At 49.0% G+C, this 27,221-nt stretch overlaps 1 protein-coding gene and 1 long non-coding RNA gene across 2 annotated transcripts in view; one reads left to right on the plus strand and one right to left on the minus strand.

The window, feature by feature from the left end:
- The window catches only part of PDLIM1 (PDZ and LIM domain 1), a 43,277-nt gene extending 17,087 nt beyond the window's left edge, over positions 1 to 26,190 (minus strand). The window contains exons 1-4 of the mRNA XM_082719566.1: positions 25,957 to 26,190; positions 11,777 to 11,928; positions 9,603 to 9,687; positions 5,306 to 5,505 (exon numbers count right to left, since the gene is read on the minus strand). Of these exons, the coding sequence (XP_082575692.1) occupies positions 5,306 to 5,505; positions 9,603 to 9,687; positions 11,777 to 11,928; positions 25,957 to 26,052 (533 nt within the window). The 5' untranslated portion in view covers positions 26,053 to 26,190. The remainder of the gene's footprint in view (positions 1 to 5,305; positions 5,506 to 9,602; positions 9,688 to 11,776; positions 11,929 to 25,956) is intronic.
- On the plus strand, positions 7,491 to 12,589 carry LOC309859099. The gene is made up of 2 exons (XR_014308540.1): positions 7,491 to 7,797; positions 10,998 to 12,589. It is a non-coding gene; the product is annotated as an uncharacterized lncRNA (long non-coding RNA).
- Positions 26,191 to 27,221: the final 1,031 nt, after the last annotated feature.

The raw sequence follows: 27,221 nt of genomic DNA on the forward strand, positions 1-27,221 counted from the left end.
ATATGGCCAGTACCACATGATTCTACTTATGTGAGGTTCCCCAAGTAGTCACTCTGAGAAACCGAGTGCGAGGGGCACCTGGGTGGCTCGGTCAGTTAAGCATCAGACCCTTGGTTTCAGCTCAGGTCATGATCTCAGGGTTGTAGGATCGAGCCCATGTCTGGCTCCTCCCTGGGTAGGGAGCCTGGTTAAGACTCTCTCTCCGTGGAGCACCTGGGTGGCTCAGTGGGTTAAAGCCTCTACCTTTGGCTCGGGTCATGATCCCAGGGTCCTGGGATCGAGCTGCACATCGGGCTCTCTGCTCAGTAGGGAGCCTGCTTCCTCCTCTCTCTCTGCCTGCCTCTCTGCCTCCCTCTCTGCCTACTTGTAATTGCTCTGTCAAATAAATAAATAAAAATCTTTAAAAAAACAAAAACAAAAAAACCTCTCCCTCTCCCTCTGCCCAGTGCAGAAGGGGGAAAGGGGGCTGTTCAGTGTATACAGAATTTCAGTTTCACAAGATGAAAAAAGTCCTAGAGATCTGTTGCACAATGGCCCACATATAGTTACCAGTCCTATACACTTAAAAATGGTTAAGATGGTCTATTTTACATTAAGTATTTTTTACCACAGTGAAAAAAAAAAAAATCCTTAGAACAGGAAAAAAGGGAACTACTGGTACATAAGATGACCTGAATACATCGAACAGATTTCCAGTGAATTATGCTGAGTAAAAAAAAGCCAATTCTAGAAAATTGCCTCTTGTATGATTCCATTAATAGAACATTCTTGAAATAACAGAAGTATAGAAATGGATAGCAGATGAGTGGCTTCAGAGGGTTAAGAGGGGTACAGTGAGGGGGAGGGTGGGTGGCGGGGTAAGGGGGTGTGGCTACCCTTGTAGGGATGGAAATCTTGTCTGTCTTGGCCATACCGATGGCAACATTGTTTTTTTTTTTTGATACTGTGCTATAGTTTTCAAGGTGGTACCACCACTGAAGGAAACTGGGTAAAGGGTATAGGGAACCTCTCTCCATTATTCCCTCTGACTGCATGTGAATCTACATTTACTTTAAAATAAAGAGTTTAATTAAGCTTAAGAAATCTTTCTCCACACAAGGGAGGGTTAAGTGCCAACTGGAAAAAAAAGCAGAGATTTTAGTACTTGGTGGTTCTGTCAGTGGGGCTGAAGCAGGCAGGCTGACTCAGAAAAACTCTTCATGTCTGAGGTGCCTCAACTTGGCTACCCTGTCGTTCACCAAAACATGCAGTTCTGAGAAACCCTAGAATATCCTTTTGGCAAAGGGAGCCTAGCCAGAAGGCGCTGAGTTTTAGTCTTCAAAGGCCTAGATGCTGGACTTGTAATAAGAAACCAGAGGAGTAATTATGGCCATCAGGAGAGGAGGGAGGAACGCCCAGACTCCAGAGCCAGTTTTCTGGGAGCCACTGGCAAGTTTAGCCAGGGGGTAAAGAGCCACCGCCATGATGGAGATTTTCTTCTGATCCAGCTCCGAATGAGTCAAGGTTAATACAATAGCTCTGACATCATTTGAACAGAGAACAATGCATCCCTTTATTTCCACTGCACCTGCTTAGAAATATACCTGGTGAGTATACGGGAGAGGGTGGGGATTGCCTGAGAACACAAGCTGCAAAGCCGGTGTCTTTGTTGTTGTTGTTGTTGTTGTTGTTTTAAGATTATTTATCTGAGAGAGAAAGCAGAGCAAGCAAGAGAGAACATGAGTCGGGGGGAAGGGGCAGAGGCAGAGGGAGAAGCAGGCTCCCCGCTGAGATGGGAGTCTGATGCAGAACTCAATCCCAGGACCCTGGGATCTTGACCTGAGCTGAAGACAGATGCCCAACCAACTGAGCCACCCAGGCGTCCCATCCAGTGTCTTTGGACTGTTGTGTCAGTAAGGGAACCCAGCCACTCCATCAGAAAGGGGACGGACTGGACTGGCTGGCTAGACTTGAGCTACGATGCTAGAAAGAAAGCGGTCTACTGGGAGTCATAGCAACATCTTCTCCAGAACACTTATCCACATGCTTCTGCCCTTCTGGAGCCCCCGGTACTCAGAGGTGAAATCCGTGACAACTGGCATTCACTGAGCACCTGTGCCAGGTGTGGCCCGCACAGGTCACCGTCACTGCATTCTCTAAATAACCTGCTGGGGAGGCGGAAAGCCTGACGTGCGCCTTGGAGATGGGGAGGCTGAGTCTCACAGAAGCTACGCGGTCTGCCCGACATAAGATGCCTACCTGGGATTCACGGGTCCTCTAGCCACAAGATGTGTACCTTTAGGCAAGTATAGAGCAGCATCACATCTACAAGGAAACCCAGGCCCTGAATCACCAGAAAATGACCAGAGCCCCTCAAGTCGGCTGAAAAGAGGTCAGAGCGCAGGTGAAAGCTTTCAGCTGAACTGGGCAACATTTCCTCCACCCACGTGGTACACAACAGGGACTCCATACATGAGTGTTAAGCGAAACTACCCCAAAGGCTGTCCCATTCAGCTGTGTGTGTGTCCTGGGAGGCCAGGCGGCAGATGGTGCCCTCTTGCCTGCCATTCCAGTTTAATCTGGAAACAGCAATGCTGTCTGTATTCTGGTCACATGGGGACGCGGCCCTGGGACGCCCAACGAGACAGGGAGCCATGCACACACACACACTGTGCTGCTTTGAAGTGTCTGGGACAAAGAAACTCAAGAGGGAGCCCCGGGGAATCAGTGATGACCTCAGACGCAAAGTATGAAGTGAGCCAATTCTCAAACCTCGGTGAATGTTACAGACTTAACAAGGCGGGTGAGTGAGCGCTTGGGGCCTTCTGCTGACCGAGCAAGCCAGCTACCCGTGGCTGCTGGCCGCACAGGAGAGTCTGTCTCTGCCGAGGACGCACAAGCAGCCTCTCTGAAGCGGGCAGGGAAGCCGACCCTCACGACGGGCAGCACAGCCCTTTTGGGCCCTGCCTCTGCCATGGGCTGCTGCTATTCCCGCTGTTTCTGGATTTATCCTCAGAGTCTGGGGTGAGGTCTCAGAGTCTGTGCTGAGAAAATCTGGAAGGAGGGCCCTGAGAGCGGGAAGACTCAGCGCGGCTACAGCCAGAAGGTCTGCGACAGGAGGGGACAGGGGCTGGAGGAAAGGCCTGCACATGTCCCAACAGTTTCAGACTTAATTGTTTCAGGAAGAGGGGAGAAGGTGGGGAGCATAAGAAAAGAAAGAAGACATTAATGAAGGAAAAACCACCAAAGCCAGACTAAAAATACTCCCCTAGCACATATTTCTCCCAATGCATAGCAGTTCTTTCAATCAAGGATGTGTCATTTCCTGGGTTATTAAATCCAGATCATGGAACATTCCACTCGGGGACAGTAAAAGAGGGTCATGTTCTCAGCCTCCCCCATCACGAAAGAAGCAAAGAACAGGAATCATGGTCCTTGGCATTTGGCCGCTCGGCTCCCCACGGGGCTGTCCGTGGAAAGCCCAGGGGGCCCAGCACGACATGCTTTCTCAGGTTCCCCCACAAGCCCCTGCAGTCACCTGGAAGGGTATCATCATCCCAAGCCACTCAGCCCCTGCAGGAAACATAATCTGGGGAAGCAGCAGCACGAGTAGTCACCTTGTCTCGGTTACTACAATAAATATCAGTGACCTTGAACATCTTGTAACAAAGCCAAAGTCACTCAGCAAAACGTCTCTCCTTCTAGACTCTAAGGAACTTAAAGGAAATTGTGGAGCCTTTCAGCTGGGCCCAGGAACCTGCATATAGTGGTTGTTCAATAACGTCCATCTCCCTTTTCCGGGGAGAGGGCGACAGCTATCGGCATGGTCTGGTGAAGGAACCCTTGGGAAGGACAGCACTTTCCACGCATTTAAGTTGTCTGGAACCTCCTATGCCTTAACCTCTCCCAACCTGCATCTGAAGCAACGGGTGTGCAATTTATTCACTGGAAGAGCTGACCCGGTTCTTGTTCAAGTAAGAAACTGAACAGCAAACAGGCTTCGGTGCAAACACAAGCACTGAGGATTCCAAGTGGAAAGATGCTCAGAGATCAGACAAGATTCGGACCACTCGGTATTGTCCAACCAATGTGACTCTCACCAACGTTTAAAAACCAGGTTTCAGGTTTTTAAAAAAGGCTTTCTGGTTTCCATATCAGTGAAATTAACCAACCAAAATTAACGAATCAGCAGGGCTGCCGGAGCCACTCTGGGCCTGTGGCTCTGCAGCTGCCCACAGGCCACTCTGCTCCCCCTCGTCTGCACTCTGAGCTCTCTCAGGATCTTCCCACTCACCTTTGGGCATGTGATGGGACAACGCACGACCTAGTCCCTCATTTTTCATCCCAGGGAACTGGTCCCACTTCCTGTTCTCCTTTCTCAAACCTAGTTCCTTTGCTGTGGGCTGTGTTAGCCCCAGTGTTTCTGGATTCATCTTTGAAGAGTCTGGGATGGGGCCCCCCGGATGGCTCAGTCGGTTAAGCATTTGATCTCAGCTCAGGTCTGGACTCAGGGTTATGAGTTCAAGCCCCGCATTGGGCTCCATGCTGGGTGAAAAGCCTACTTTAAAAAAAAAAAAATATGCCAACCAACAAATCTGGGACAGAGCAAACACTGGGCCCCTTCTGCTAGGAAGCCAGACGATACTTCGGATAAAGACTTAGAGGCAACTGCGGCCAAATGGCTGGTGACAGGAGGGGACAGGCCTCCCTAGCCCTGAGAAAGATGCTTCCTTAGGCGTCTCTACCCTGTCTGCCTACTGCCCCCTCACCCCGCCTCTGCCCCCAGTCAGAACCTGTTCCGACAGACACACATTCATCTCCTCACAAACTTCTCTTCTATTGTTCCCACTCTGGGGGAAGAACAGCAAACACTCGTTCACAAAAACTCATCATGAAGTCCACGTCCCTTGCTCAGGTCAGATGGTGAACACCAGGAAGAGCCCCAAACTACACGAAAGAATGCCTCAGAAATCTCTAGGCTGTCAGAGAAGGAAGGTGACCACTGAGAAGAGGAGGATGACCAGAGAAATCCAGGAAAGAAGGAAATACGTCTCGGGGAATAACTGATTCGTTTGTGCCAGGTGGAGTTCTAGGCATTTTACACATTACTTCTTATGGGCCAACAACCCTACAAGGCAGGTGGTATTTGCCCCTTTCTAGAGATAAGGAAAATGAAGGCAGAAAGCACAGTGCTAGGGTAGACATTTTTCTCTCTGGGCTGGAGGAGGCTCCAGCTCCCTCCACCTGCTGTGGACCATGAACTTGGTCCTGCTGGGAAGAGCCTTTTCCAGGACTGGCCTGTAGGGGGAATTCAAAGGCTACTTACGCTCTCCCGTTTGTCTCCTGCCCGCCGGCTGCTGTCTTGGACTCCAAGGCATTGTTGAAGTTGGTTATGTTTTCAGAGGAATAGAGGCCAGCCGGGTTGTTGTACTGGTTTGTGATGACCCTGGGGGCAGAGCTGGAGGCCGGTGAGGCAGTGAAGGGCATGGCACTCCGGTTGTGGGCACTCCCTATGTGCAGTACCTCCTGTCAGCAGAGTTCAGAGCAGAAATCAGGGGGCGCTCAGTGCATACCACTGGAGGGGCAGTGCAGGCTGAGCTCCAGAAAGGAAGCTCCGGAGGCCCTCGGTCCACACCAACCTTCATCGGAAGGGCCCCGACACGCCCAGTAGACACACAGGCAATGAGCAAGGAAGCCTTAAGATGGGCGAGGGTGCGCCTTCGCACGCCAGCAACGTTTTCTCATTCTTCCCTGAGGCCCAGTCAGGCCTGATCTGCTGCTAGGCACCCCTGGGCACAACACTCCTACATGCCTTGGACCGCCAAGATCCAAGCTGGGGCTGATACACCCTTGCAGGGCACATTCCAGAGGGATTAGGGTACAAGGAGGAGGAGAACACAAGCCACTGGGTCTGTGTGCAGCAGGAATGATAAAAGGTGGAGACAAATCCCCTAGGATCCAGGGGGTTACACCAGCAGGATAAGAAGCTGTGGGGCCACCGGGCAAAGCACCGCTGAGGAGGCCGGGGTGGCCCAGTGCTCGGGCAGGAAGGGGTAAAGGGAGCAGGGGATCTGCAGTTTCTTGCAGGAGGCCAAGGCTCACCAAACGGAAGGCTGGGAGCTACCTGCTAGAGGGGCGTGCCCAGGAGTCCCTCCTTCTGTAACGTGAGACAGCGCCCCCGCTCCCCCTCCCTGCGCAGCCACTGGAGCCTGGATAATTCCTACAGGGATACCAGCTCAGAGCTTCTTTACAAACACACCCCCACCTCCACGCCCACCAGCCTGACACTTTTTAAACGAACATTCCTGTTCTTAAAAATCATGGCTTTTCCCGACAACACAATTAGAAAGGTGCTTTCTGCACAAACATTCTGGACCTGGCCCACAGCACGGACTGTGCGGCGACTACACTTGACCTGCACCCTATTTTCTGTGTTCCCCAACACAGGACTTTCCTGAACCCTGGCCTCTTTCTTCATACCCAGGCCCAGAACAACTGACCCCGTAAGAGTTCTTTTGGGGGAAACTTCTTGTTCTTCCTCCCCAACCCCCGGCCCGCTCTTTTTCACCCAAACTTCAAGTCTTTCATGTTTTCTTAGAAAACATGACAATGAAAAGTAACAGCTTCATTCACCGTGTACTGATCTAAAGAAAAGTCAAGGAAATATTTTTATGACAGATTTCTTTTTCACTATTCAGACAGTCTTCCTTTTTAACAAGCTGGAACTGGGGAGGTTTTAAAGTAGAAATTACAGTGAGTCCACTTTGTCCACATTGGACAAAAGCAAAGTACACAGAGATCACACCCCAAAAAGAGGAAGTACCATCAGTTAAGAAAATAACCTTGGCAGCAACCAAAGCACAGTTAAGTAAATTTTATGGTACAACTCCCGGGAGGAACACTACACAGTCACTTGCAGCAGGGCATCTGCAAATCGGTGGTGGCGGCCTGGGACTGGGGCACAGCCTGCCCTCTCCTCAGCACTTTCTCAGAGCAACACAGGATGCCGAGCACCAACGAAGATTCCTAGTTTTCTGTCTTGGCTCAATTTTCCCGTCACTTCCTGTTTGGCCCTGGGCTAGTTGGAGCTCTCGGAGCCCACTTCTCATCTTTACAGTGGAGTCGACAGAGCCTTCTCTCACACGGACCTGGTGTGACATGTGAGTGTGGCAACCACAGTGACAGGCAAACAGATGTCCAACCAGCGTCCCGCCCATTCTCCCTCCCCAGAAACACAGTTCCAGGGAGAATGGAAGACAGGAGAAAATTATTCCGGTTGGAAATCCTGATTTTTCTCTTTATAGAGAATCTGCTGAGAATGTATCTGTTTTGTACATAAAAGGAGTATCTCTAACCCCATGTGAATACTGGTCTTTCCAGAAGTCAGGCAGTTAATTCAGGGCCTGCCTTTTGGAAGGGATGATGTAATTGTTTGGGCTTTGTATTTATCAGTCTCCAAGGAAACTCAATAATGAGGAAATATAAACTAGGTGTGTAACTACTCTGACCTCAGATAAGCTGGGGTGGTGGTTGGCACTACGTGAACTAACAGATCTTTTAATTATAGATGAACTCTGCTCTTACTCATTCCTTTATTTTAGAATGACTGGAAGTGGAAGGTTTTGGAAAAAGGAGAGTGGGAAGTTTTTCCACAGGAGCAAAGAATTACTGGAATCAAAAAAATATACTCAAGTCGGATGTTAAAACATTTGTAAAGAATTTTTTAAATTCTTTTTTTAAGGAAGAGAACCGCCTTCAAAATATTAACAGAGGGACCAGATTATAGGTTTACAATGAAAACTCAAGACAGAAAAACATGTAAGTGAAACGTTAAGTATTACTTTATTTGTGTGAAAGTAAGATTTTAGAGAGACCAAATCAAAACAAAATCACTCCTTAGGTATTGTAAAATATATGAAAGCTTAACACATTGAAACTTAACATTTATAGTAAATTCAGCCAAGTGGCTAAGAATTTCTCAAGAAGTTGGAGTTAATGGTGGCATGTTTAAAATTAGTTTGCATGGGGCACCTGGCTGCCTTAGTCGGAAGAGCCTGTGACTCCTGATCTTGGGGTTAGGAGTTCGAGCCCCATGCTGGGTGTAGAGTTTACTCAATAAATAAATAAATAAACTTTTAAAAAATGACGAAAAAATGGAATTGGTTTGCATAACCGCTGGTTTACTGAGTGCCATTCTCAACCAGCTTTCCTCACAGGAGCTCTACAGAATAACATGTTCATGCCTGTTTTGAAATGCCAGATGCAAAATGGTCCATAATGCAACTCTTAGGATTTCTGAGAATGATTTTTATTCTGTTAATGAAAAAATGTTATGGAACTGTATCTCAGAGATTTTCATGGATACCTTTGAGAAAATATGACTTGTAAACAGCCACTCAATGTATCCACACAACACACTTCATGAGTGTTCTTTTTTTCTCTATTTTTTTTATAAGTTCATTTTCACAGAAGTTTCTCTCATGTATAAAGTATAGCTATCGACGTGTTACCTTTTTATTTTATCTTGATTCACCATAAGAAGTCAGTCATGTCCCAAATTTAGCAAAAAAGTTAGTTGAAGTTCAAATCTTCAGTTGGCGTCAAATATATAACAATCACAAACCAGTCTAAGAGAAGTTTTCAAAAGCCATTATCAATTAACTTTTTTTTTTAAGATTTTAAAAATTTTTAAGTAACCTCTATACCCCACATGGGGCTTGAACTCATAACCCCGACAAGAGTTGTGTGGCCCACTGACTCAGTCAGGCCCCCTATTTATTAACTTATTAATAACAGTTCATTAATGTATACAAGACACATACTTTGTAAAAAAAAAAGAGCAGGCCATGCACAAGGAATTTCACAAAAGTGTTCTAAACAGGCTAAAGTTTTTTCCCCTTATTTCAAAAGAGCATCCATCTGTGGTCGATAACTTTAGAGGACAGGCAATTAAGGAAGAAAGAAAATCACTTTTAATCTAACTACCAAGGGACTTGCTTACAAATACGGGGTCTTCAGAGAGTCTCCTGTCCTCAGACAGTTTGGCTGGCAGACTGGACACTGTCCGCCCGGCACTGTCTCAGTCTGCACTGCCACTTTATTTTGTGACTTGAGGGTCTCACCAGAAGCCTCCCTTCTACAGAGATGAGGGAGTCCCACCAGAAGGCTCATGGAGACCAGAGAGTGGGGTCCAGGGAGGGGAGGCGGGGTAACCAGCACACTCTCACCTCCCAGCTCCAGGCCTCATGACCTAACACCTGTTCTCTCCCTGGTTTGACTGGATCTGAAATGCGTGGTGAGCTGAGCCAGCTCCTGGATGTCACCATGGTCCTAACCATCATCCTATTCTGTGCAGGAAGGCGTCCTCCCGCTTCCTGGATCACTTCCTATGCCCCCCCCCCCCCCCCCGCCCCATGTCCCGGCCCTGGGGCTTTCCAGCTCTGTCCTCTGGGAACTCTCTTACGGGAAGAAGCGAACAGGAGCCAGGTCCCCGCGGTGTCAGTGGCGGGCTCTCCTGGCCTTGGCCCAGGCCTCCAGGGCCAGAGAAACGGGGGTGTGCGAAGAAGCCGTGTCGAAGGCAGAGAAGGCAGGAGCAGCAGCGGCCATGGTGACAGAGTACTTACTTGGGGTTCAGAGGCTAAATTCATCTTGTACGGATGACGCTTCCCTTCCTCGGTCACCAGCGGGGACCAGATCTTTTGTTCCGATCTGCAACAGATGGACAAAACTATTGTTTCATTCATGCTAAATAATATATGCTAAAATCCAGAAAATGCCCCTTCTTGCCTGACTTCTGGCCTCTGAACAAGGGCTCTGCCACCTGCCTTCCCCTCCGTTTGCCAGTCTGATAATGTTTTGTCTGATGGGGGCAACACTCCGCCCCCGAAGGGCTTCCCATGTGGCTCAGACCTCTTCCAGCCTCATCCTCTCTCACTACTGTGTCGCGGCCCCGGCACACCAGCCTCCTCCCCCTCCCCACGCTCCTGAGAAGCCTCGGGCTGTAAGCCCTCGGTCAGGACAGACCGAGCTTCTCCTCTCCCGCTCCTAGTGTTCTTGAGCCAGGCCAGGTAAGCAACTTGTAATTTGTGAAGCACGGTTGGCCCAAATAAAAGCACTGCCTCCCTTCTTGAGGATGCAGAGGATTTCTCTGTACTGATCATACAGAAACAACCTCAGCCTAGTCCCCACTTCCATTCGTGTAATTTTTTCCTCTCCAAGAGCAAGAGAATGCTTATGCCAATCCTGCATGGTCAGAGAGCTAAGCACGGGGCCAGAGAGACACAGGACACACCTGATGAGTTCATTGGCAAATGAATAAAAAAAAAGAAAGAAAGAATGAATGAATGAATGAATGTCTCTGAAAAGATTTGGACAGGGGCACGTGGGTGGTTCAGTGGGTTAAAGCCTCTACCTTCGGCTCAGGTCGTGATCTCAGGGTCCTGGATCAAGCCCCGCATCAGGCTCTCTGCTCAGCGGGGAGCCTGCTTCCCACCCTCCTCTCTGCCTGCCTCTCTGCCTACTTGTGATCTCTCCCTGTCAAATAAATAAATAAATAATATTTAAAAAAGAAAGAAAGAAAAGGTTTGGACTGAGATAGAAATGGAGATGAGAATGAGGGACAAATGTGCTTTTGAGGGGATAGAAAAAGATGGTGTGGGGTGCCTGGCTGGCTCAGTAGGTAGAGCATGGTGACTCTTGATCTCAGGGTCATGAGTTCAAGTCCCATGTTGGGTGTAGAGTCTACTTGAAAAAAATTGAAAACAAAGGTGCACCTCCTATGAGGCCAGGGCTCTGAAGTATACACAATATTTGGAACTTCTGCCCCACACTTGGTCCTCCCACCAGTCCTACGGCACAAGGTAGAAAAAGTAATAAATCTAGTTCATAGGTAAGAACTGGAGCAAAGGGTTCATGATGACGAGCAGTGGAAGCTAAAGTTAAGGCATTAAACAGCAGGTTAGCAGAAGATCAGAATGAAGAATGTGAACTTTTAAAAAAAGATTTTATTTATTTGACAGAGAGACAGCACAAGCAGAGGGAACGGCAGAGGGAAAGGGAGAAGCAGGCTCCCCACTGAGCAGAGAGCCCGACGCGGGGCTCCAACCCAGGACCCTGGGATCATGACCTGAGCTGAAGGCAGACACTTAACCTAGGAGCCATCCAGGTGCCCTGAAGAATGTGAACTTGATCCAACAGGAAGGAGGGAGCTCATAAAGGTTAAACCAAAGCTCTCCTAAAATCACGTCCTTGTACTGCCACTCCCAAGACTAAACGGAAGCAGGATGGGAAATTCCACCCCTGTTACAGCTCCCAGCAGCCTCTCCTCACACGGCAACCTGGGAGAACATGAGGTCTCCCTTCCTGTAGTGCACTTAAGCTCACGTGCAGCATTCTTGTAAGGTGCTATTTCGCCCTCCTGGGGCCTACCCCCTGCGTGCGGCGGTGGGGCACGAGTGGTAGCCTCGTACATGGTCAGTGGTTTCCAGAAAGAAACCTTCATTTCATTTTACCTGACAATACTTCACTGATTTTAATTCCTGAAAGTTTTGGTTGGTCATGTTGGAGCAAGTGAAAATGCAAAGCTCCTAGAGAAAGACGCCCACACTCTGAACAGCACCAGGAAAATTCGAGAGAAAAAGGAACAACCTGGGGAAATCCCAATCCTATAGACCTGCCAGCCTGGGCCTGTCTGCAGCACACATGGCGCGGAGCTGGGGCCCGAGGCCGACCTGCTGGCGAGGCCGACCTGCTCACACGCTGCCTCCCGTCGAGGGCTGAGCGTTTCCATGGGCCTTACCTGGTGACTGTGAGAGTCATGTTGTCTGTGCAGCCCTTGATTTTGTTCTGAGCTTCCAAGTGTGTCATGCTGCTGGTATTTTCCCCATCGATGGCTGTGATCACATCTCCGATGCATAAGTTAGCTATCGCAGCCTTGCTTCCGGGAGTGACCTGTAAATAAAAGGAAGAGTGGTCAGTTACCCTTTGTCTCCAAGGAAGTAACTGAGTAAGTTACCACTGTAGTCACTGATGTGGACCAGAGCATCTGAAGAGGAAAAAGGGTGGAAATCATAAGTTTCAATAATAACAATCCTTACTATCTCCATAACACATTATGGGTCACACAGAGTCCTTTCCTATACACCATGTCATGGGGTCCTTCTAAGAAAGGACATATATCAGTCAGTCTCTATTTTAGAGACCAGGACACTGAGGCTGAAGAAGATCTGCGATTTACCTGGGATCCCCCAACTGGTGTATCACTACATTACCAGCAATCCAACTAGGATATTTCCGGAGCCAGAACACAACCCTGAAGCCAGACCCAATGTTCTTCCCACAGAACCTTATTGCTTCCTTAAAATAAATTACCAAGTACATTAAAAACACATACACGTGGAGAACATTACATACAGCAATAGCCTATTTCTATAAAAATCTTATTATTTAAGCACAGAAAAAAATTGGAACACTGCACATAAAACTGTTCACAGTTATACATTTCCATAATGTTTCTGTTTTTTACAATGATCTTGAATTACTCTTGTAATTAAACAAAGGAATAAAGGGGCACTTCGGTGGCTCAGTCAGCTGAGTATCTGACTCCTGATTTCAGCTCAGGTCTTGATGTCAGGGTCGTGAGTTCAAGCCCCGTGTTGGGCTCCACACTGGGCAGAGAGCCTACTTTTAAAAAAAAAAAAAGGCAGTAAAGAATATTTTACAATACAGTAGTGTGGCTCACATGGGTCCATCTCCTCCCATCTGAGGAAGTTGACTATGGTTAGGATCATCCCCCATAGGTGGCTTGTTTCCTGCAGGTCGAATCTTCTGAATTAGCGGTTCCGAATTTATGAGCCACCAATGCTTGAAAAAAGCCAGTCAATTACTGCAGTGGGCTGTCAAATCCATCTGTCTGCTGGGCCTTACATGCACACGGGAAAAATACCATGTTCCACTCGCAGACGTACACCTATTTTTCAAGCGAACGACAGAGGCTGTTGCAATGAATAAAGCAAAAACGCATTCCGTAGCCGTAATAACTACACAGTAATTTTTTGCTACTAGGTATTTTCTAAACCAAGCAATACCAAAAACACTACTATCGTCCCAGTGTTGGTCCGTGACTTTTATATTCAAAGACCTTCCCTGATGGGACTGCAAGGCGCCCCCCAGGAGCAGAATCAGGTGACACAGACTCCCAGTGCTCACAGGATCTTGACCCCCCCGTCCCTTGGAATCAACCAGGGGAGATTCTGTGAACATCTGGGGTCTCCACAAAGCTGAACCAGGGGTCAGGAGCCCCTTGAGGCACCAGGCTAGATAGAACATAAGGTTTATGCCCTCAGCCTCCATATCTCATGCCGTTTTCAGCAGCCACGCTTTCTAATCAGCCCTCAGCAATCTGAAAATCTGTCTGCCCTTTGCACTGTGGTATCCCCAGTGTCTGGCCCCTTCTGAGATGGCCAGTATGAGGCTGCTGTCATGGTCCACCCCCTCATCACCTCCGTGACCCCACAAAGCAAGCGGTGGATGGCTTGATCCTTTGGGTCCCTTCTGGCTCAGATGTGCTAGGACTTTATCAGGCAAACTCTTCTGGAATGTAGCAGGAAGTGGAAGCCAGTGCAAAGATCCTGACCTCTTAACCTTCCTTTCTGGCTTTCCCATCATTTGTTTACCAGAGATCTGTCTTTGCAAAAGCCACTGGGGCGCCTGGCTGGCTCAGCTGGTGCAGCACGAGACTCCTGATCTTGGGGTTGTGTGGTCTCGGGGTTGTGAGTTCAAGCCCCAAATGGGGTGTAGAGATTCCTTAAAATCTTCAGCGAAGGGGTGCCTGAGTGGCTCAGTTGGTTAAGTGGCTGCCTTCAGCTCAGGTCATGATGCCAGGGTCCTGGGATGGAGCCCGGCATCAGACTCCCTGCTCAGTGGGAAGCTTGCTTCTCTCTCTTCCTCTGCTGCTCCCCAACTTGTACTGTCAAATAAATAAAACCTTAAAATACACACACACAGGCCCCTGGGTGGCTCAGTGGGTTAAGGCCTCTGCCTTTGGCTCAGGTTATGATCTCAGGGTCCTGGGATCGAGCCCCACATCGGGCTCTCTGCTCAGCAGAGCCTGCTTCCCCGCTCTCTCTGTGTGCCTCTCTGCCTACTTGTGATCTCTGTCAAATAAATAAATAAAATCTTTAAAAAAAATACACACACATACACATACACACAATAAATGAATAAATAAAAAGCAAGAGCCCTGATCCAAGGCTCAGACCTTCTTCTCATCCAGCCACTGGGAAAAGACCCGTTATCCAGGCAAGGGCAGGCTGTTCTCCTCTCAGTTTGCAGGGCGGAGTCAGTCCTTGGGTGAACCTGTACATGCAATGAAAACAAATCCATCTTCTGCGCCTTTCCCGCGGAAGACTGATCTGGTAGGACTTCATGTATATTTCACTTTTTCCTAAAGAACCATATACACCCCTTGTTTTAAAAATGGTCCTAAGTAGGGGTGCCTGGGTGGCTCAGTCGTTAAGTATCTGCCCTCAGCTCAGGTCATGATCTCAGGGTGCTGGGATCGAGTCCGGCATCAGATTCCCCGCTCAGCGGGAAGTCTGCCTCTCTCTCCCTCTGTGCATTCTCCCTCTCTCATTCTCTCTCAAACAAATAAAATCTTTAAAAAATAAAAATATAAATAAATAAATAAGGTCCTAAGTGGGGTGCCTGGCTAGGTCAGTTGGTAGCCATGCAACTCCTGATCTCGGAGTCGTGAGTTCAAGCCCTGTGTTTGGCATAGAGCTTTACTTAAAAAAAAAAAAAAAAAAAGGAAAGAAGAAAAAAGACCCTAAGCATTACTCTATTTGGGATTGGCAATAATTCTGTTGGCAAATTCTATCTCCAGAGAGGGCAGCCTGATGGAACCGATCTATCACGGAATCTAACAGTGTTAAAGCTTTTAGTGTGAAATCTAATAGCCTTAAAGAGTCCCCTTAGGGTAAAATCCAAAATCACGAACAAGGCCCAGAAAGACTGTGCTTCCTTCCTCACCCTCGTCAGGCCACCACCCTCCCCCTGCACCCCCGACCCCAGCTGAGCTCTAGCTCCAGGGCCTTCCTTGGTTCTTTCCCACCACAGGGCCTTAGCACCTCCTGTAACTTCTGCTCTGATTAACTCTGTCTCTTCCTTCAGGTCACACTTAAATGACCACTCTCAGAGAGGTCTTCCCTGACCGCCAGTCTAAGGTAGACCCCTGCCTTCCTTTTAACACACTGTTCTTCCTCATGACACTTGTCACATTAGGTCTATGAATCTATTTTGTGGGCTTATTTATTTACTGTCTGAGAGCCCACTAAACAGGAAGGTATGAGAGGGCAGGATTGTGTCTGCCCTTTGCACTGCGGTATCCCCAGTGCCAGGCACATAGTAGGTGCTCAGTAAATATTTGTCCAACGAATGACCAAGTCTGAAATATCTAGCGTTGTGAACTACATAATCACGTTGCTTCCTTATACCCGTTCAGAAGTGATGATTTCAAAAGGAATCAAATGATCATTTCTAACATCACTACCCTGGAACGTGACCACCCACAAAACTAAAATGATGAGACAAGGGTGGAGTGCGGAAGGAAAAGCTTGAGAAAAAAGAAACAGAAGTTTCTTCTCCTCTCATATGCTCTGCTGCTAAGAACTTTGGAATTTCCAGCATTGGTTCAAACGGTCTTGTGGGAGAGGCATTTCTGTTAAGCACATCCTGGCATGTCCTGAACAAGCTAGAACCAGCCTTAAGAGTCCCAAGCCGACGTAACTGAGGCCTGGCCATCCCATTTTCTGGTCTGATTTTTTTTTTTAAAAGCCAAACGGATGGGAAGCCGAAGGAAATCTCAGAAGGGTACAAAACAATACGGTCAGCTGGGACTCGGATAGAATCACACAGAAACAGATTAAGTTCACATTCTCTGAGGCATATACTTTGGGGGGGGGTGGGGAGAATTTAAATAAGACTAAAGCCCTTTCCCATAGCATGTCCCATTTGACGACCTCACCACCAACATACATTTCACAGATGAGGAAACTGAGATTCAGAGAAGCTGTGACTGATTCAAGTTCTCACAGCTAAAGGCTAGAGGCTGAACTTGAAACCATACCCGCTCATTCCAAATCCCATTCCCTTGCTGGTTACCAAGAGGCCACAAGCAGATGCTCCCAACCTAACTGCGAGAGCCAAAGAGAAATTCAGATCTAAGGCAACCCCCGGGCCTCCTCCACTGTGGCCTACAGCCCAAGGAACTCTTATCACCAGCCCTGCCACCTGCCGAGTGGCTCTCTCCCCGCACAGGACAATCATCTCCACTGCTCTGCACTGGGGAAGACCCAGCAACCCCGCCCTGTTAAAAAAAAAAAAAAAAACCCAGATCAGAAAACGGCCCTGGAAGGGGCCTCAGGGAGAAGACCCCTGTTTCTCCAACACAGGTTCATCCCCATCCTGAATGGGGCCTCCAATCCCCACGACACACTGTTCGCCATAATCATCTTCGTCACCACAACCACCAGTTACTACACTCCTCTAAAGGGCCGGCACAGTGTAAGTATTTGGCAAGGCTTCCCTTCCCCGTCCTCGTGCAAGGCAAGAGATGACATGCATCGTTACAGATGAGGGAGTGAAGGAGCAGGGGTCAAAACCGTTTGCAGGAGGCCACACAGCTGGTGGGCTCCGGAGCCCATCCACGTAACCCAGTATCCCGCACTGTCTCTGCTCATTTCCTCCCGATCATCAAATTCCATTAGACCCAGCTCATAACGGAGTCAGCTTCAATATATGAAAAAGAAATCCTGTACGCTCCTCCAAAGAAACAATCCATTAGCTCAATGGACAACCTCAAAAACCCACTTCCAGCTTTCTTCCCCAGAGACCACACAACACAGCTCTTGCTACCTGAGAACAAATGAGTTACATGCAACCATCTCCAGTAATGAACAACCTGCCATTTTCTGCACCATTCACGCACGTCTCTCTTGCCCTCTGGCTCTCCCAGGGCACATACTTTGCTCAGAGGCCAGCGGGTAAAACCACCCTATCCTGCAAGATCCTAATGCAGCTTTGCAGCCTTGCTGCCAGACTCCTGAGAGCACAAGAAGGTTTCTGCGGGGTTTGATTTCACTTCTAAATGGTGCAGAACAGGACGATGATGCAGCTCTCCCATTTTCTTCAATTTACAGCTAAATAACTAAATACGGCTGTTAGAACCGAGCATACAGCCTGCCCACTGGCTCCTCTGCGATGACCGCAGGTTTCTATTTTCTCCCTCCTCTGTTCCCATTTTCCCTTTCTCCTTCATTCATTCATTAGTCATTCCTTAAGTGCATCCTGAAAGAGAGTGCGGCTCCTTGATTATGGTGTGGCTTCTGAAGTGTCAGATGGCCAGGGTTCGAGTCCTGTCTCTGCCTCCTGTGACCTAAGTATGCTTGGGCAGGACACATCCCCTCTTCTCACCTAGGAACCAGGAGGGAAAACAGTCCTGACATCAGAAGGCTGTTACAAGGATTACAAGAAATGGTTCACACAGAGCACACTGTCAATCTCTAGAAATATGAGCTACTGTTTACAGATTCTGGGAACCACACAAGGCAGTGGGATACATATCGGCCAGGAAAGGATGGTGCCCACCATGGAGGTGCTCATGGTCTGCTGGGGGAGACAGGCATGTACCACAGCTGGTGAGTGCTGACTAGCTGGGAAGCAAGAGGAATGGGAGCCTAAAGATGGAATCAGGGGAGACTCCCAAGAGGAGGTGTTGCTTAAAACTATGTAAGGGCACTACAGGAGGTGGGAAAAAGCACACCAAGTTATAGGAATGGCATGTGGATGGCATGGATGAAACCCAGGAAGTACAGGGAGAGAAAGGGGATGAGGCTGAAGGTATACACACAGACTCGGCAGTAAGAACCTGTTGTTTTCTAAAGACCATGACCTGCCTTTGGCTCAGGTCATGGTCACAGAGTCCTGGGATCGAACCCCGCACTGGGCTCCCTGCTCCGTAGGAAGCCTGCTTCTCCTTCTCTCACTCTGTCTGCTTGTGTTCCCTCTCTCACTGTGTCTCTGTCAGATAAATAAAATCTTTAGAAATAAATAAATAAATAAAAATAAAAAGACTGTACTTTGGGGGGCACGTGGGTGGCTCAGTGGGTTAGGCCTCTGCTTTCGGCTCAGGTCATGATCTCAGGGTCCTGGGATGGCGCCCCACATCGGGCTCTCCACTCAGCGGGGTGCCTGCTTCCTCCTTTCTCTCTCTCTGCCTGCCTCTCTGCCTACTTGTGATCTCTATCTGTCAAATAAATAATAAATAAAATCTTTATTTAAAAAAAAAGACTGTACTTTGACAAGCGATGGAAAACTTGCCAATATTTACATGCTGGTAAATTTCACACAAATGCCTACATTCGCAGCTTCTTGTAAAAAATCCGGCAATTCTGGACCTAAACAATCAGCACAGGCTGAGGACCCCCGCCCTCTTAGATAAGACATCAGCTCTCTCTCCATTTGGCACAGCCCCCACTGTGCTCCAGGGCCCTGGACACAGGAACGTTGCCCTACCAGTTGCCATCGATCATCAGAAAATGCACAGCTCGGAGCACCTGTATGGCTCAGTCGTTAAGTGTCTGTCATTATCCCAGGGTCATCATCCCAGGGTCCTGGGATCAAGCCCCGTGATGCACTCCCTGCTCAGCGGGAAGCCTGCTTCTCCTTCTCCCACTCCCGCTGCTTGTGTTCCCTCTCTCACTGTATCTCTCTGTCAAATAAACAAATAAAATAAAAAAAAAAAAACCTGAATTATAACCCTTTTGACAGAGAGGGGATTTTCACCAAATATATGTCCAACAGTTTAACAGTTTTGATGCAGAACCTTTTTTCACCTAAGGGGAAAACTGTCTGTATTCAGAAGGTACTGTTACCTGTGCCCAGGAATACAGGGCAATTTCCTGAACGTCCAGAGAACACTGTTATCCTTGCCCCCTTGGAACTGGCATCCACGCTTCAGGCCAGACATGGACCAGATCACCAGTAACTCAGGAGAACTCTGATATTTGCAAGGATGAGGCAACTGTTCCCAAGCAGGTCAGTCATCAGATCCCCCTGGGCTTTTGTTTTTGTTTTTTAAAGATTTTTATTTATTTATTTGACATAGAAAGAGAGAGACAGCAAGGAGGGAATATAAGCAGGGCCAGCGGGAGAGGAAGAAGCAGGCTTCCTGCTGAGCAGGGAGTCCAACGCTGAGCTGATCCCAGGACCGGGGATCATTACCTGAGAAGAAGCTCAACTCTTAACAACTGGGCCACCCAGGCGCCCTCCCCTGGGGTTTTTAAAAATATAAATAGATCTCCACACTCCACCTCAGACGTGCTGAAGAGGTTCTACACAGATCCCAGGAATCTATATATTTTGTAAAGCTTCCCAGAAATTGCTGATGCTCACCAGGTTTGGAAACATCAAGGAGGTGGTTGACTACTCCTTCCCCTGAAGCTCTCTCCCTGAATGAAGTTATAAGGTAAGCAAAAATACTTAGAGTCTAAAATCTTAGCTCCTCCAGAAACAACCTCAAGGGCTTACATTTCTATTAAGAGATGTAGAAGGCCCTTGAAAGAATATCCATTAGAATAGTATTTCTCTCTCACTGAAACAGAGTGAAAATAAAAAAGGTGTACATATATGTGTGGCACCTATTATGTTGGTCAACATCTTTGTAGATGACATGCAAACTGCATACTGTAAAAGTAATTTCATTCCAGATGTTAAATCACTCACCATGGTGCTATTTTGCCGTGGCCAGACCCCTTACAACTCAACGTGTTGTGCCTTTACAGAAACCACCTGATTTAAAGGTCCTGGCACATCTCACAGACATATTCCCATGGAGTATTCAACTAGCGGAATTGTTGGTCGTAGGATATGGGTACGTTCAGCTTTAGAACCATGAGTATTTTTTATAATTTGTTTTAAAAATTAATGGGTATAAATCACTGAGGTACCATCTGAATTTGGCCCACGTGTATGCCTTTCAGACATCTTTATCTTCCGTAGATCATACCTATGTCCTTATTGTCTCATGTGACAGAGGAGTAGTCATAGCCATAAAAACCGGGTCCTGAGTCCTTGGTCAAGAACCCGTGCTCCTTTGGGAAATCATCTTTAATGTTTGCGGCAAGAAAGCAGTGTTCTACATCATGAAAGGGCACAGCAGGCCTCAGTTATGGATGAGCCTTGTAGTTGACCTGAGCTAAGTCTAACGGAAGGGTTAACAATCACGCAGGGTGTTAAGTGCCACACGGAAATTACCTCCTTTTCCTTTCTGAGTTTGTGGGTCCATTTCATTTTGGCCTTGACTCGGCTGCTACTTTCCTGGCCCATCACTGGCTAGATAAGTTGCATCTGTCTATCCCTAGTCATCTTCGTTTGATCCAAAAACTGCCCCCAAATTCCCTCTGCCCCAAACTGGCAGGCTTCTCTCTAACCCACCAAATCCTCTGCACTTCTGTTCTCCACTGTCCTCGGGGTGGGGTGGGGGGGCATGGAATCCCACAGCTGGACTGTCAGTTTTCCCAGGCGGGGGCTTCTGGCTTTGCAGGGGAATAGGGAGGGGGAGGCACTGCTCCCTGGGATGCTCTGAGCTCCAGGAGCTCTAGGGCGGAAGCCACAAAGCAGCTGGAGGGCCCCCACAGCCAACGCTCAGGGGTACAGCGGGTTCTGGGGTAAGGAACCCAAGAGGGTCCCCCCTACCCATCCTATCATCCCTGTACTACCTTTAGCACTTCTCGGAGCTGAGCTGTGTGCCATGATCACCACCAATAAAATACTGACAGTCATGGGTGATTAAGAGGCAGAAGAGAGTGGTTAAAGCTGGCCTGGGATCCAGGCTGTCTCACTTCGAATCCCAGCTCTGCAATTTACGGACTGAGTGTCCTGTGTATCTGTGTCATGGGTTGTGGGGAGCACAAAAGATAAGGCAGGAGTGCATGGAGCCCAGAGTGAGTGTTCAAGAAATGTCAGGTGCTATTAAAGTAGTTGTTTTGAAAAAGAGATCAAGGCTACGGGCTTTGAAGCCAGGCGGGTCAAATTCTAGCTCCATCACCTGTAAGAAGCAGGCCAAGTACTGAACACTTCATCCCTCAGTTTCCCCAACTGCAAAATGGGTGTCTTAATTGGATCCGCTTCACAAGATACGTGTAAAGATGACTGTGGGAATATATTAAGCACGCAGAACAGTGCCTGGTATTTAAAATGTCCTATATACATTTTAACTGTGGTCATTATTGCAAGCTGGTCAAATAAATATATCTCGTACAATCTTTCCAGTGTAAACTGAGGCTCCTATGATTAACAGAAGAGTCATCTCAACACAGATATTCATAGATTAATAACATAACATAAATTCATCTAAAAACGTTTTTGAATTCAGAATACATTTTCTTAACTCACAGTTGAAGGTACGACCAATGCCTTATGCCCAATGCCGGAACACTTTTTACAACAGAGAGTAGGCTCTCATATTTAAAGGGTACAAGACCAGTGGGTCTGCTTATTTATTATTTTATCTTTACAGAAAAGCAGCCCCTAGAGAAGGTGTGCACCTTGACCAGGGCTCCCCCACTGTGGTGCTGGGGACTGGAGCAGAGCTCAGCTTGAGTCCCTGCCCTGGACCCCTTAGTAGGCAACCCACAGATATGTAGCAACTTCCCCAGGATTTCCATGGGCACACACTGAAGTCCAATCATCCTTTAAAAAATTAATTTTCTGCCCTAGCCATGTTTGCTCGTTTTTACCCAATTTCTACCCTTTCTTTTAAAAGGAAGTGAAAAACTATGTAAATTCAAACAAATTACCTAACCTACAGGCACTGGAGCTTCTCTGTGAAAGGCAAAGAATGCAGGCTTTCCTCTCCCAAGAGCAAGGGGATGGCGTGGGGAACAAGCACAGCTTGGAAGCCAGTCCCCAGCCTGCTCCCGGCATAAGACTGACTGTCCTGTCCGCTACTTTTCTGAGTCCTGATCCACTGAGGAGAGTGTGACCTTGGCAGTTAGGTGATAATCTCCTCTTGGTCATCGGCCTTGCAACAATCCCTGAAAGACATTCTTCTCCCCTCTCCTCCTCCAAGACCAACCCTGGCATTTAGGAGGCTGGTGGATTTCCCGCCAGCAGGCTCAACCATTCACTCACGTGCTGTTCCAGGGGCACCCACACTGGCCGTAGAGAGGACTTAAAAAAAAAAAAAAAAAAAAGATTGGAAGCACTTAAATGCTATTCCCTTTGATGGACCCTCTTCCTCCTCTCGCTGTAGATCAACCATGATCAGCTGCAGCAGCTAACATTTCCCAGGTGAGGGAGAGCAGGGCAAGGGCTATTAATGCGGAACGAGGCTTTATGGACATTTCTTGCCCTTCACAATCTGACATGCAGGCCCTGCTCTTTCCACCTTTAGGATATGACATAAATCTACTTCAGTCTGAAAATAACGCTCTTCAAAATCAGAAAAGGCCCTCTGGCGACAAAGTATCCATTATTAAGCTTCCCTTAGGATGCCCAAGCAAAGGGTACAGCATTCTCCATAAAACCACACTGCTCTTAGCAAAGGCTTACTCAAGAGGCAAGTGACAGCTCCTCCCAGCAAGAGCACCCCCTTATCTCTGGCCCCACCCCTTCCTGTCTTTTGTCAGTTACTGGGAGAGAAAAACAGTCAACATAAATTGAGCAGCAATTTTGGCCTGGGTGTGGATTCTCTGAAGGCTTCCCTTGAAAGCAACTAGAGGAAATAAGACATTGATATGGGGGGGGGGGGGACCACCTCAAGGAGATGGCCAACTGAAGCTTTGGAGCAAGAAGTGACAGAGAACAAAATCTCAGGGGACAGAGGCAAATGTGTGTGGTTAGATCACCAGGGAGTCCAAGGTAGGGGCCTCAAGTGAGAAACTGGGAAAAGGAAGAAAGTTGGATTATGTACATTGAAAGCTGAAAACCTGGATTGAAATTTTATCACAGTAGCACACATGAGAACAATGAGGCGTGAAAGCAGCTCTTCTCACACACACATCTGTAGGATCTGTAGGATTCTGCCCAGAAACAGGTAAGATGAAGCCATGGTGTTCAGGACACACATTTAGGGAGTAAAACTATAAAGAAAAACAAGGAGTTGCTTATCCTAAGTCAGGACTGGATTATGTCTGGTGTGCTTATTCTATTTATTTATTCTATTTATAACTGGGGTGCTGGTAGTGTTCTAGTTCTTGACCTGGGTGGGGGCACTATACAGGTATTTATTTCATAATTATTTGCTTTGCATCTATATTTTTGGACTCTTTTATTTCAAAAAAGAAAAACAATTTCAAGTACACAAGACTACAGTTCCACTCGGGAGCTTTAGCAGTTTAAAGAAAGAGTAGAGCCAATATCAGAGTAATTCACGCAAGAGAAAGCAAACATAATTAAACGAAAGGCACTTCTCTCCTCCTGTAACTTTTACGTTTGCTTTGGTGTGGAGACTCATAGTCTACATATATAAAACCATACTAGTAAAGTGTATCCGCCCAAAATGATAAACGTAGCACACCTACCAACCAGAGGGTGTGTATGTCTGTCACTGCTCATACCTCCCCACTCCTGTTCACTGTTTCCAGAGCACCCTGATGTTCCTGAACTCGCCACCTGTGGCTGGGGCAGAGATGGAGGAGGAAGCCTCAGACAGCAGAAAGCTCACCCCCAGGTACAGCTCAAGTCTGAAGCAGAAACCAGACCCCCACCAGATCGTGACGACCCCCCCAGGCCCCTTAATGACCACTTTCCCAACCCCAGGAGGTGGCACGTTCCTTCCACATAGAAATGAGAAGAAACAAGTGAACCACCCTGAAACACAAGAACGTCACCTCCTCTGAGTCACTTTCACTTTTCAATAAAAGCAACTGCCAAGGGCATTATAAAGATTAGCTTCTCTCCCTAGACCTTGAGCACCTTGAAAACGGAGCTCTGTCCTCTCATATCTGGGACTCCCACGGCACTGCACGGTACATGCTCATTAAACATTATATCGCTCATAACGCAATGAAGAAATACATTTAAGGTACAAACCAGTGAATGTAGTCTTGTGGGTTCCACGCTACATTGTCATTCCTGCACAGTGCCACTTGCACTGACTTTTTAAAGCAGTTAAAATGATGGGTGGTAACTGCCCTTTTAACAGACCGGCCATATATCTTCCACTTCTTTAAAAAAGGGTTTCGTGTCATATATAAATTCAGAAGTGGAAAGGGCTGACAGGTTAATTATAGACACAAAGAGCAAGGACAAATGGACTATGAGGTAAGGGAGTCTAAATGTGCCTTCCCTAGACAAGCATTTATTAATAAGCCTACAAACATTTACTGGGGACGGCCAGGTTCAGCGGTGTGCCAGGCTTGGAGAAAGCACAGTACCTACACTTGAGGAATTCGGCGGGTAAGTAGGAAGACAGCATGTACCTACCCAAAGAATCCAAGAAGTTCCCTCAGGACAGCAGGTAGAAGAAATAGCAAACAGGGCCCACGAACTGAGACACCTGCCCCCTTTGCTTTGATGGGATGATCAGAGAAGACCTCCTCACTGGGCTAGACCCGCCTGGAAGGAAATGTGGCTAGGACTGTGGCTGGCCGAGAAGCCAAGCAGAGGCTCCCAGTACTTTGCCTCCCGCACCACCCACCATATTCCTTCAGCTTCTGGAGGTGGGGATTTCAGTAAAAAAAAAAAAAAAAAAAAAAAAAAACACACACAAAAACAAAACAAAATGCCACAGGGATCTTCCCTTCTCTCTCCCTCCTCCCCACTAAGAACAAAGAGATGTTCAGATGGCTGAGGAGGCAAGTTTAGGGTCAGCTTCAGCAAGCAGATGGCCCCCAAAATGGAACACTAGGCCTCTAGGCAGGGCATGGATGGACCCCAGAGACTGCTTTGTGCTCTCCCTTTTCATTAAGTCGGAAAATATTTATTGGCCGCCGTCTAGGTGCAGGCAGTGAATAAGGCAACTCCCATGGGAACATTACAGTTAGTCTAGAGGAGATGACCAAAGCCTGGGCCTCCAAACCCTGAGTCTGAGTCTCCCGGGTGGTGTCTGCTTTAGTTGGGGGCAACGGGCCTGGTGGTCTCCGATTGAACCTGGGCCTTCCCAAAGAAAGGAGACCCGTCCAAAAAGTTTTCAAGCAACATTCTCCCCGCCAGCCCCCGCCCCACAGCCGCCACACAAAGTAGGAACCCCTCCCCACCCAGTATCCTTGGGGGAAATGCGGCTGTTCGGGTGATAATCTGGGAACGCCAGGCAGAAATACGGCGTGGCCACCTTCCGCAGGGGAAGAGGAATGTCCAAGAGGGTTCATTTGGCCTTATTCGTTTAAAAAATTAGCCCTTTTCTCGGAAACGTATGCAGGAGGGGAGACCTGGTCGTGTTTTAAGTCCAAAGAATGGAAAACTAGTTGTTTGGGCAATTCATCACACCTGCGCTGGGGAAACTTGCCACCGACTCCACCCCTCTTCCAGGTCTTTCCAGCTGCTTCCAAAACTACTTTATGCCCCTCGGCGACTCGTGAAGAACCGGGAAGTGATGCTTGCCAGCGTGCGAGTCCTGCGGGGACCCTCACGCCCTCGCGGGGTGACAAAGCGGTCCCCGCGCCGGGCCGCGCTTCTGTAGCGAACGTGCGAAAACGGCTCCCTCTTTCGCGCGCCGACACCGGGAGTGCGCGCCTGGCCGCCGCCCGCTCACCTCGCCCCGGAGCGCCGCGGCGGGGAAGAGGCTGCGGGCCCGAAACGCACGGGGATCGCTCGCCGCAAGGAGCACCTGGATGCGCCCAGCCCTTCCAGTTCCGGCCCGGGCTCCCTAACGGCCGTCTCCCGCAGCGCCTGCGGGGCCCTGGCCCCCCAAATCGCCTCCTGGCACGCCGCTCCCCAGCCCGGGTGCGCCCCGCTCCTGCGCGTCCCAACCTCTCTTACCCGGGAAATGGCCAGGGGTTGCTCGAAGTCCTTGCCCCCCACGAGGCGGAAGCCCCACGGTCCCGGGCCCTGAAGGACTATCTGCTGGGTGGTCATGGCGAAGCGACCCGCAGAGACAGACGGAGCAGAACGCGGTGCGCTGGGCTCCCCCGCCGCTGTTGGAGAAAGAGCGCGCGGCGCTGGCCCGGGGAGCCTGGGGCTGGCGGGAGGAGGGAGCGCGCGGGGGCGGGGGCGGCTCCGCCCCGGCCGCGCCGCCCCACCAGCCCCGCCAGCCCCGCCCGACCTCCCGCCGGCCCGCGGCCTCTCCCAGCCCCGCGCGCCCGCACTAGGGGCGGGTCAGGGGCGGGAAGGGGGGGGGGCAGCCCCGGGTCTCCGCAGCCCGGCCCCAGTGCACAGTCTGCCGCCTTTCCCGCGCCGGCCGCCGGCGTTCCCAGCCCGGTCGTAGGTGCTAGGTGAGAGCCCAGCAGGTTCCAGCACACCGCCGCGGAGACAAAGCCCGGCTCGGCGCTCTCGGAAACGAGTTTGGAAGTGCCTTGCTAACTCAGCCCTCTGAGGTCAACTGCATTTTCACGGCTGCCGCTTGTAAAAGATAATGATATTTAAAAGGTGCTTTCGAATGAGCTCATTTGATGCGATGTAGCGGTCAGGGCGTTTAGTCCCATTTTACAGATGAAGTAACTGAGCCGGCCCTAGTTAGAAGACTTGCCCGAGGCCATACAGCTGGTCAGTGATGTAACTGCACCCCTGCCCGGCCTCCCCCCCGCAGGAGAACCTCCTACTGGGACTTTTCTAATGCTAACGGTGTTGGAATGGGACTTGAAAAACTTTCTACGAACCTGTCCTCCAGGCTGGAGTTCGCTGTAGGTTCTGACCTTTCCAACAGGTCAGACCTCAAGTCCGGGACGGGCCAAGAGTTAAAAGCACGAAAAGACCCCTGGGTTGAGGACAAAACCCGGAGTTCCCAGTTTGCTACGGGCCTTGTACCTGGGCTCCCTGCTATCCTGGCCCCTAAGTGCATTCTCCATGCCAGACCAAGTCCCCTGCGCTGTCCCCTGGGTCTCTACTCGACTCCTCTCCGAGTAAAACTGAAGTCCCTATGATGCTTATTGGGCCACCCACAGAACGGCCCAACTCCCTCTCTGACCTCATATCCTGCTGCTGCCCCCCACTGGCCTGACTCCCGGCTCATGCCTCAGGGCATGGAGGTAGGGCCTCTGCCTGGAATGCTCCTCTCCTAGCCATCCATGGCTTTCTCTTTGTTCAGA

This window comes from Mustela nivalis (genome assembly GCF_964662115.1).
Source record: "Mustela nivalis genome assembly, chromosome: 2".
NCBI classification, from domain to species: Eukaryota; Metazoa; Chordata; class Mammalia; order Carnivora; family Mustelidae; genus Mustela; species Mustela nivalis.